Source organism: Sciurus vulgaris, assembly GCF_902686455.1.
Source record: "Sciurus vulgaris genome assembly, chromosome: X".
NCBI classification, from domain to species: Eukaryota; Metazoa; Chordata; class Mammalia; order Rodentia; family Sciuridae; genus Sciurus; species Sciurus vulgaris.
The window spans coordinates 110,151,161-110,163,659 of NC_136471.1; the positions used below are offsets into that span (position 1 = coordinate 110,151,161).

Sequence of the window (12,499 nt, forward strand, 5' to 3'; positions counted from 1 at the left end):
AAAAATAAATAGAGGCACACTGTACATCTACAACTATAAAAAAGGAAATAGGACTCCCAAATATAAAAAATTAGTTAATATGTTTGTGATAGTTAATATAATTATATGTGATAGGACTAACTTAATGATAGTTTGTGAAAAATTCCAAAAAGTTTTAGGTAAAATTAACCTCAAGGTGAGTTGAAAATCTAATATTGACATGAAAACTGATTAAAATAATAGACCACATCATAAAAGTATTATAAGAAGATAGTTGTCTCTTTTTCCTTGATTATACTGTATATTACTGATATGCTGCCTATAGGTGCAAATTGAAGGGAACCTAAGGTATGGACAAACCATGGAATGTTCACTGAAATAATTAGGAGTAGGACAGGGTAACCTTCAGATGTCTTGTAGTGCATTTAAATAGTTTATTTCAAATATTTGAAGATGGTAATGGAGAAGTGACAGCATCTTGATTAAAATGTCTTACTTTGTATCTTAAATTTCCTATTTTCCTTGTGCTCCAAAAAGCTCCTCTAGAAATTATTTTTTCTAAGAATGTTTGTTTGGTTTGGTTGTTTTCCAATGCTCAATAAGTTGTTGGATTAGTTGATCTCTAAATTCCCTTTTCATTGATCCTTTATTGATGTTGATAAAATCTAGGAGCACTTTCTCAAGAAAAATGCACACACCTTCAGAATGGTACCTGGAATTTTAAGTGATTCATTCATCCCTCACCCCTGCAACTCATCTGTGACTATTCTAAAATCCATGCTTTTTTGAAGTTTTAAAATTTATTTTCTAAAATCTACTTTTAGTTTATAAATTAAAATAATATATATTAATGATATAGAACATGTTTTAAAATATGTATGCATTGTGGATGGCTCAACCATGCTAACATACTCTTTCCATCACATTTATCATTTTTTTCTAGTGAGAATATTTAAAATTTATCTCACTGGTTTTCATATGGAGAATATCATTAAAAACTATAGTTGCCATTTTGTGCAATAGATCTTCTGGACTTATTCCTCCTAACTGAAAATTTTCACCCTTTGATTAACATCTTCCCAAGTACCCACTCCCTCTGCTAACCTCTGGTAAACAGCATTGTACTTTCTGCTTCTATGAGTTTGATCATTTTAGAGATATCTATTAGTGAGATCATGCATTATTAATCTTTTTGTGTCTAGCTTATTTCACTTAGTATAGTTTCACTCATATGTCACAGATAGAAATTCCTTTTATAAAGTTGAATAGTATTTCATTGTGTGTGTGTGTGTGTGTGTGTGTATGATTTTTACATTTTCTTTATCCTTTGATCTATGGTTGGACACTTGAGATTATTCCATACCTTGACTAATCTAGACCCGAATTAAAAAAAAAGTTTCAAAATTTAACATGGTAATTGATCAGATATTTGTTGCAGCAAAATACCCTGCACGAAAACTTAGTAGCATAAAACAGTAGTTGTTTATTATTTCTCATATCTCTGCAATGTGGGCAGTGCCCTTTCAGCCTTTTTTTTTTTTTTTTTAGCTATTATGTGGTGTCAGCTACAATGCTCATTTTGCTATATTCAGTTGCTATTCAGAAGGTCAGAGAAGGCTTTATTCACTTTACTATTTCTTCATGTTCTTTCATGTAGTCTGTCTACGTGGATAGATCGAACTTCCTTAAAGCATGGTCACTTCACAGTCATTGAACTTCTTATATTAATTACATTTGCCTTCAACAAGTGCGTATTTTAAGAGGATAAACTACAACATACGAGCATCTATCAAGCCCTTCTGGGATTATCTTACTAATATCCTATTTGCCATGATAAGTTGCATGGTCAAATCCAGAGATAATATGTTTGGAGACTATGAGGGCAAGGATATCAAAGTATGGTGTTCAATGGGTACCACCAACAGGAATTGTAGTTTTTTGTAAATACTTCTCAAAAAGAAAGAGACTCATCTTGGGCAGTAGTCATTTTGCAAATAGTACAAACATTCAAGCAGAACCTGGGTAATAGCTTATAGGAGATACTGTAGAGGTGATTGCTGCACTAAGGGGAATAAAATGGCCTCTATGATCATAAGACTGTACATCAAAGCCGACTTCAAATTTTGAGCCTGCCTAACTAGGGAAAGAGTGGGGCTATTAACAGTAATAAAGACATCAGGCAGGAGTCTCAGATTGGGAGGAAAATGATAAATGTGAATAAATTGCTTTTCTTTCCATATAGAAGAAAGAGATAATGACCTTTATTCTTTGCTGTCTTAGGTTGGATGTCGATATAACTGAACTTCACAGTTGGATTACTCGCTCGGAAGCTGTGTTGCAGAGTCCTGAATTTGCAATCTATCGGAAGGAAGGCAACTTCTCAGACCTTAAAGAAAAAGTTAATGTAGGTTCTGCATTAAGTTTTTTACATTTTTTTCTATTTTGTACTGCTTGCAAACTCTCTGCCTTTTTAAATCTGTTTTTTTATTAGAGGTGGTGGGATTAAGGCAATCTGATACAATGCTATTTAATATATGTTTAAAATTTATTTTAGATGTCAAGCAAAATCGAATTTTAGCCTAGAATAATCTTTAACAGATTCTGTGACCAAAAGTGTTTTTCAAATATCTTCTTTAATGTTTGTACTATTTAGCTGTAAATTAACAATTTTATAACATGAACTCTGGTGATTTCCCATCATATATTTTTCTGTTACCTCAAGTCCAGTCCTTAGGAAACTTGCTGTACAGAACAGAATAGAATAAAATAGAGTAGAATATACTACACACTTAGAAATTCTGAAGGCCCTATTTATGCATCATCAAAAAAGTTATTCTTTATAGTCAATAATACTTGTCATAAATTACAAGATTATATTTCCCAGATATATATGTATTTTATTACCTTAATTAAAATGTCTCCCTTCTCTCAATATTTATTTATGATGAAAGATGATTTGCTCTTCTTAATTCCTTTCTGAGACAATATAATTTTGACCCTCACAATAGGAAATTTTATTAATTTAATAAGAACTCTTTCATCTTTAGGGAAATTAGGGCTTTTATTTTTCATCTTCAACAGTTATAAAACATTCATTTTGATATATCATTGACAACAGTTTTAAGAGAATTTCTACAAGGCTGAGTAAATAAAGGGAACAAGCTAAAAAAAGTGACTTTCAAATAATTTTAGTTACAGGAATGTCACATATAAGTGTAAGGATTAGCTCTGCTTCATCTCTCCAGCATTTAATTGATGAACAACAGTATCCACAGTATGTTATCAAATACAACACTACCTCAGATATAAGCTCATGTTTATTGCGGGACTGGAAATTTTGAAGAAAAGCAACCACAAAGAGCTTCTGGAAGAAAATTATGTATTTTTAGGCTGCTTGCGGAAGGATGATAATTTGTCAAAAGTTCCTAGAATTGACTATATTTACAAATTGGAAAGTTATGTTAAATTTTTTTGGCTTTCTAAAAATATGCTGATATTAGCACTATAATAGATTATGATAAATTGTTTCAAGAAATGGAAAATATGATTATATAAGTTTTAAAATTAAACTGGATAAACATTATAATTATTATAGAATTATAGTATTATGAAATTAGCAGAATGTCTTTTTGCAACACATATTTATTTAAAGTTATATGTGAAAGAAAGTGTAAGTAGAAAAATTGCCTAAAAATGGTATACTCTAAGTTTCAAAGTTCATGGGACATATTCAACCACTAAATATATGAATCATATTGGTTATTTCGTTAGTTAATTAAAATGTTTTATTGATCTGATTCATATAGTTATCTGTTTGTCATCCCATTTCTGTATCTTAAAACAGCTTTGATCAAGCAGGAAAATTGAGTTCCAGCATTTCAGGAATATAAATTCAGAAATTTCCTGTTATCATATGGTTACCTAGAGGCAATTTACATTTAATAGATTGTGTCAGCATGACAGACTGAAATGCTAAAAAAATGTACAATATTGTATAAGTGGTTTTCTGATGCCTAGCAAGTCACCTTTATCAACTTGAACTCTCATTTTCTGAAATAACAACATCATTCTTAATTGCTTACTAAAATAGGATGTGAAATGATTTACCTAGACATTTTCTTCAGGCTAAATATAATGTATATGTGTTAAAAGTCCTTGAGAGAAATATGTTGTAATGATGATGGATATGCAGTTCAGGTGTACATTAATTTTATTAACTTCTTCACCTGTCAGTTTATGTAAGTTATTTTGAACTCATGGGAGGCACATTTCATGAACTTGAATGGTATTAATTCATTTTTAGGCATCCTTTAAAAATGGCTAAATACTAACTCTTTGATCTTGATTGCTTCATTCATTTATACCTTTCTAGTGTTTTCAGTCAATAACAATATCCAAGGTCATTGTTGATGCAGTTTTATATATTTTCAAATATGAACCTTTTAGAGTAAATCATAATTTCTCTATCTCTGTTGACTATTTTATTAATAGAAGTAAAAAATGTACTTTCTTAGAAGTGGAGTCTTATGGGATCTCTCTAATCAAAGTGTGGCCCCTGGACAATAAATATTAGCATTATCTGGGAGCTTTTTAGAAATGTGGGATCTCAGTAAATCATAACCTGCTATTGAACAAGTTCCACAGGTGATTTGTATGGCCATAAATATTTGTAAATCAATATTCTAAGACACAGTCTGGGGTGCTACCAGACTTCTAGATGTCCTGTCTTTCATTCTGTGGATGTCAACGTGGTTCAAAATTTTTAACTGAACTGATTCTAACTACTCATATTCTTTATGTGGGTGCTTGGTAATATAAATTAGCAATAACATAACAAAATAGCCTCTTGTGACCACAAGTCAGTGTAATAAGTGTCTGAGAGTGAGGAGCTTATACAAGGTTCTCTTAAAAGTCTTCTGATCAAGCTATTATAATCAGCAGGCCTTGGGCTCTTTCTAGGATCTGTGCTTGCTTAACTAATCCCAAATAAAAGTTTTTACCAAGTTGCAATGGGAATCTTCAGGTCAGTTAAATCTATCATTTCTCCTGTATCTATTGTCTGTGTTTACCTACCAGAATATAGGCTTCTGTTTATCTGTCCTTTCTTTATCTTTATGCTGTCCCACACTCCCTTTCTTCTGCCTCACTTCATGTGCTTTGTGTTTTTCTCTAGTCTCACTGGGAAATCTGAAAACCTTTTTTCAAGACAAGTCTTTTGTCCTATATATTGATTCTGTTTATACATGGAGACTACTTTGACTCTGAAGAACACCACTATACCCATCACTCTTTTATATCCCTACTCCTTTTGAACTGTTTTTCTAACTTCCCAGAGTCAATTCCAAATATTCTCTTGTCTATTTATAAATGTGTTTTTCCTTGCAATTCATGTCTAGTGGCCATCAAGAGGCCCTATTAATCACTTTATCCTTCATGAAATTCTTTCCTCCCTTGGTTTCTGGCATACCATGTGTCTACCACTTTATTACATAATTTTCTCATTGAAGACTTTGGCACTAAGATCAGAGTCCTTTCTGCCTAAGTCGTGTTTTTATTCTTAGTAATCTTAGTACCTCTCTGAGATGTCTGCTATTTCCAAAACCTTCCATTTCCCTATGTCCTTAACTTAGTCACACACTTGCATAATCATACTATGGATGTTATCATTACCAGGAATTTTTCTATTTCTTAAATAACACACTCTAATAGAATTATTGATAATATTGTACAAACTTTCAATGTATCCCTAGTAGTATTTGTCCTCATTTTTTCTCAATTATTTCAAGTTTTAAAGATCATCTATGCCTTTATCACCATTTATAATAGATGACACTTCCTACAATTTTAGCCAAAATGTTTCTCAAATTATGTGTATTCATATTTGGATCATAGTATCTTTCTTTCTGCCTCTAGTTGAGGCTAACCAATCCCTCTCCCTCTCCCTCTCTCTAATGACATCACTAAGCACCCTGCTTCCATTAATCTGCATATCCCTATCTTTAGTCCCATTCTATTACTCTGAGACTTAATCATCAACCTTTAAAATAGACTGTTTTCCATATTTGAGGAAAATTTTCCTCTTCTAGAAACATAAACTTTTATATGCCATTTTATTCAACTTCTCTCTAGGACTAGACCCTATTAACCACTTTATCCTTCATGAAATTCTTTCATTCCTTAAAGCATAGCACTAGGTACTTATTACTTTTTTACATTTTTGTCATTTGTTCCAATTCATTTTCCTTTTAATAATGTTATTCTTCACAATCCTCCTATTTTTTCCTGCAAATGTCCTCATTTCTTCCTATTTAAATAATAACTAACTTAAATCGATAGATAGAGGCAGATAGATCTATAAATACATCTTTAGTTCATATCTTTCCTTTAAGGCACAGACTGGGACAGATAAATAAATGTTTGACTATATGAAGGAATTATTTTTTTAAGCCTGATGGCACATTTTAACACAAGCTTTGTTACCAATATGAAAGGCATAACAATTTGTGAATAAACATTTGAGTGAATAAATTACTTTTCTGTCAAAGGGTAAAACTTCATTATAGAATGTTAAGTGAATAGAAAATTAATTGCTTCTGAAGTCACTGTAGGACCATAGGGAATCTAGAACTTACTTTTCATATTATTAGAGAAGATGTCATGAAAGGAGGAAGCATTTAAGAGATGCCAATACAGAGGGAGGATGAAAGGTCATAAAGGTTTTTTAATGTTTTTGAAGAAATAATGAATTTTCTTTTAGTCTACTTTTAGAATTACTTAACCTTTATATCTTTTTTCTTTATAACAATTTCATTTTATTTTCATATCATTATGTATTTTAGAAGTTAAAATTTCCTGATGATTACTAACAATTTTCTTGAGCTCTTACTTTATAATTAAGAAAGCATTCTCACTGGAATTATTCATGGGTACATTTTTTAGCCAGTATATTATTCACTTGAAGTTGTGTGTAGTAAATATTTTAGAATCTTAGTAGTTACTTCTAAATCTATGATCATATATTAATCAGATGCTGATAAAGTATTAAATATTCTACATGTTAATAAAACATTGTCAAAATGCTGTTCTATTTTAATATATGAATAGACTTAAGATCCAATAATTATGTGTATGTATGCCCAGGCATACATATATATGATAAGTAGATACATATAGGTAAATAGACATACAGAAAAGCCCCTTTTTTCCTGAGGAAGAAGATTGGAAAAATATACTAATATTAAGGGCAGATATGTGTTAAAAAATAAGGTGACTTCACTGAGGTAGTTGGAGTTATCAATATTTAAAAAAATTTTTTTTAGTTGTTAACGTACCTTTATTTTTATTTATTTAGATGTTGTGCTGAGGATTGAACCCAGTGCCTCACACATGCTAGGCAAGCACTCTGCTACTGAGCCACAACCCCCGCACTAGTTGTCAATATTTAATGCCAAAAGAAACATTCTACCTGGCAAAAAATAAAAGTGTTAACTTTCATGAAAAACCTTTATGTGTGGTAGCAAGAATTGAAATCAGACTACAAATATTCAGACTAATGTTAAAGATGAAATACACAGAAAGTAGAGGCCATAGTTAAAGATTGTTCAGATGATACTCTTGGCCTTGAAAACAAGTGGGAAGCTGGGCGACACAGGAGGCTGAGGCAGGGGAATCATGAGTTCAAAGCCAGCTTCAGCAACTGTGCTAAGCAACTTGGTGAGTCTCTGTCTCTAAATATAAAAAAGGGTTGGAGAGTTGGTTAGGTGTTTAAGTGCCCCTGGGTTCAATCCCTGGTACCAAAAAGAAAAGAAAACAAGTGGAAAGCTTGTGTGTGTGTGTGTGTTTATGAATACATATACATTCTTTATATAAAAATATATGTATGTGTGTGTTTGGTGGGTATAAAGATAACAGGCATATATATCAGAGCCATAGAAGAGGAACATTGGGATAAGACTTATGAACTCTTGACTTACTGCTTGTATATGCTGCTTTTGTTTTCTCCTTGGATAATTTTTTAATATCATTATCAGGACATAATCTGGAGATGAGGTTGATGTGCCTAACTCCCAATCTAATTTGTAGTTTCTAGAAAACTTTATTTTAATTCAGTGTTACTTTACTGAGATTTCAGCATTTCCACCTGTGGGCTGGTTCTATGATTGCTGTATATACAGATACTAGGATTTGTCACACAGTTTACACCTTGCAAGAGTCTCATGGATCCCGGAAGACCAAATTGTATGTGGCAACACTATGCTACAATAGACTTCAGCCTTACTAGGTTTTGACTATGTATCAGGCACTGTTCTAGATACTGGAGATAGAATAGAGAAAGAAAGAAATAGATGATATACCTGGCATAATATAGCTTATGTTACAGTAGAGAATATAGAAATAAAGCAAGATTAATACGTAAAAAATATGGAATATTAGTAATAAATGCCAACGATAAAAGTACGGGAGAAATGAGGGTCTGGTGCCATGTATGTACATGTGTAGTGAGTATGTGCAGATAGAGAGGCACCAAAAACCTTCACTGAGAAAATGTCATTTAGGTAAATATGAATGAGCAGTGAGAAATTTACAGATAACCAAGGTAGGCACTGTTCATATGTGGGGAAGAGGAAATATACATCCCTCTAGCACAAGCATGCCTATGGTGTCAGGGAACGACAAAGTGTGTGGCTGAAGCAGAATAACCAAGGTACTTAGTAGCAGGGGAAGAATTCAGAGAGGTTAAATAGATTAGGTTCAGGCAGGTCTATCATAAGGACTTGAACTTTTACTCAGCTGTAGAGTCAAGCTGGGCCTGTCATGACTGGCATTCTCTACTGCCTTGAGAATATGTCACCAGAGAGCAAAAGTAGACATTAGAAGACCATGTAGTAGTAAATTTTGAACCATCCTAATCTTCCAGAGACATTGGGGTACTTTGATATTTTAATAGTCATAGTGATAACATCTTTTCTGGATAGAGATTAGAGAGCCAATAAGATTTTTTTGTAGTGCTAGGGATGGAACCTAAGACCTTGCACATGCTAGGCAAGAACTTTACCCCAATCTCACTTTGTGAACAGGTTTTTACATTGTTGCTTTATTTTTTTAACCTGAATGAATGAATTGAGTCTCAGGGTACTCCAGATTTCCAAATTTAGAGCTTAGGGAGATGATTCAAAAACAATAAAGGAAATTGAGTATAGGTGGTTTTTGAGGTTAGGGGAAAACTGTGTGCATGTGGTCCAGGAAACTAAATTAATAAATACTTTCAAGAAGAAAATGGAATTCTCTGAATCAAATCATGATAAGTAAACTGAGGTCTGAGAATCAGCCGTCGAATGTAGTAGCCTGGAAGCGATTGGTGACTTTGATAATAGCAATTTTGATGGGAATAAATAAAGGAATATGCATGAGGACTGAGTTACTTTGTTTTCTTGTTTGGTTTGCTTTGGTGTCAGAGCAGGTTTTACTATGCAACATACATCATTAGAAGGCCAGTGTCCTTCCTGGTGGCACATAATTCCTTATATGAAGGTGTATGTCCTTATTCCCAATATATTTCTCATCAGGCTTTGGTTTTGGTTGTTCTGTGATGTGACTTACCTTTTCTGTATTTTTATACATGTTTCTGTGAGAAAAGGAGAAAAGGTAGAAACACTAGGAACTACTGATCTTAACTATTTTAAAACAGTAGTTCATATATTTCATTCAAGGTCAAATATCTGTGTGATCAAATCCCAAGAGAAAGAAGTTTCAGTGGTATTTATTTAATCAACTTTGTTAACACTTTTAAAATGTGGTTATTTGGACATTTCTTATACATTTTTAAGTCAGGTGCTTTAATCAACTGTTGGTGTCAAAAATTTTTCCTGAACTTTTAAGATTATTAAGATGATTTTTAATGAGAACAAGTATATATTCTAGGTCTGGTACAGTTGTGGTTTATGCTATACCATTTGTCTCAGCTTAATAATTCCTAGCTTGACATTTTACTGTGAAATTTTCTTTCTTTAAAAAATAAGCTATAGGAAGAGCCTCCTTTAGTTCCCTCAGAAGCTCTGGATGTTAGGTATTTTGTTATTTTACATAGAAAACATTGTGGCTCAGAAAGGTTGAATCACTTTATTAATCAGAAAGATCTAGTAAGCAGTAGACAGAATGTAATTCAAGTGAGGGGAAAAAACACAGTTCTCCAAAACATTTCTTTTCATTACCTTTTTTTTTTTAACCAACTTCTTGCTACCCAATGTTTGATTATTTTTAATCAACCATCTGCAACTGTATCTGAATTGAAATATTTGCTGAATTCTTGATTGCCATCGATTCTTTGCACTGTTCAAGGCACTTTTTTGTCCATATTTCTCTTCATTGTCCAATATTCCTCTGTAATGGAATTCCTCTATTGATATCTAACAAAATGAAATTATCATCTGCACATAGATATGCAAAGCGCATTTGCTGTTTCTTTCCAGGGACTTTGTCCCTATGTATGCACCAGTAACTTGGTTTGCATAAATATTATGCATCTAGTAGCATGGCCAGGTAATTGAGGTATATAGGGCCTTGGTAATCAGCCTGTGGGCTGTTAGTGTCCATTATGGGTAGTCAGACATTCCTTCTGACATCTTGGTGTCCATTCTGAATTAACAATGGCTCAATTCTTTCAATATTCCTAACTACTTTCAAACTAAAAACCCACCCTTGCCATGTTATATTCTGATACGGTCAAGCCTGTTTGATTAATTTCCAATGAAATATCCCTAGAAGCAACCAATGTCTGAAGGAGCCTGAACTTGAAATGGAGGAACAGGGTTTTAATATTGTACTTTTCAGTTCTATGTCCTTTGACTTGTGATTCAATCTTACTGATGCCCCATTTTTTCTTATATAAAATTAGGTAACATAATGCTGGTTCATTCTTCCTTACAATTATTATGACATGCATTTGAAATAATACATATATAAAACCAGTAATATGGTTGTATAAGAAACTTCATTTTAATGTGATCATGCTGAAGTTTTCAATTTTTCCATAAGCTTCTGTGTGCCTCACTTTCTTTCTTTATCAAAATGAGAGAGTAATAGTAACAGATCCAAAGATTGTTACTTTATCATGGTGATGGTGGTTATTATCATTATTATATTAGAATTTCTGAACTAATGTGGTCAACAAAATAAGATATTTAAGCTCAAATATTACCCCAGAGATATTCAGAGTTTTGCAGTTAGCATTACTATTTGATTATCCAATTAGATGCTTAGAATAAAGAGATTGTGATCATGGCATTTAGAAAGTCATTGTTAATTTATTTTCATTATTTATGAAGACCATATGGTATTCTGGGTCTTCCCTTTCTATAATTTCATGTAAAAGAGAAAGAAAGAAACCCTCATAAATATAAACCATTTTGAGAAGAGAAACTCTAAACTTGGAACTTAAAAGAACACCAGTTGACTCAGTTTGTTGTTACTGTTCTTGTTCTCTTGTGGCATTAGTATTTTTTCTTTTTCTTACTGATTTATATCCCAATGTAGTTAAAAGCAAAAACCCACATCTTCCTATCTTTCTTGAGAGTTGTAAATATTATAGATTTACTTAGAATATGCCCATTTTTCTCTTATAAAGTGCTTTAAAGTTCTTGGTGAATAATATTTACCTTTTAACAGGGAAACTATTAAGTATTGGAAAATATGTGTGCCAATACAATGCTAAGGATAGGGAATTTAGAACACAAAAGTTGAGGAATTGAGGAAATAGGAATTCTGTAGCTTTCTTTGGGATATAACTGGATATTGTTTGTGGCTACCTTATTTTTATGGGATTTTCATTCAACCAGCAAGTCAGAACCTGTCATATTCGTCTGCATGTTTGTGGAAACAATTCAGTACTGACTGTGAAAGTGAATTTCAAGACAACCCAGAATTTTAGCTTGCCGATTAGAATGAGATTGTGGGGTCATAAAATCATATGCAACCTATGTGCTTTGAAAACTTCAAGCAGAATCCAAGATACTAAAATTTGTCTATCACCTTCAATATTTCTTGACTTGTGGGAAAAAGATGGGTTTTCATTTGCTATCCTTCACAGCATAATATAAAATGTGTTTTTTCAGTTGGGCTGTAGTTATTAAAAAAACAAAATAAGGCTATCACATTATAATGTTACTTCATTCTTCAATTCTAAATTTTATTTAGTATTTTATGTATCATTATTTGCTTGGGAAAGAGTCTGATCTAGATGATTATTTCTATGAAAGTATTTCTGATGCTGCCATATTATCTATATTTACATTCATACCTTTATTTGCTTTCAAATGAAAGACACAAAATCTGTGTTGTACAATTACTATTAATACTGGTCATGTGTAAATATTTAAATTTAAATTAATTAAATGACATTAGATAGAATTAAGTTCAAGTGTTATTTCCTCTGTCAGACTGATTGCCTTTCAAGTGCTCAGTACCAACATGTAGCTATTGGCTGCCATGCTGGACAAAACAAATATTGAACATTTCCTTCCTT

The 12,499-nt window shown here is 32.4% G+C and overlaps 1 protein-coding gene across 5 annotated transcripts in view; it reads left to right on the forward strand.

Moving 5' to 3' along the window:
- The window catches only part of DMD (dystrophin), a 2,089,750-nt gene that overhangs the window by 657,562 nt on the left and 1,419,689 nt on the right, over positions 1–12,499 (forward strand). For all 5 annotated transcript variants that reach the window (XM_079122792.1, XM_079122788.1, XM_079122791.1 and 2 more), the window contains one exon: positions 2,260–2,383. In XM_079122792.1, the coding sequence (XP_078978918.1) occupies positions 2,260–2,383 (124 nt within the window). The remainder of the gene's footprint in view (positions 1–2,259; positions 2,384–12,499) is intronic.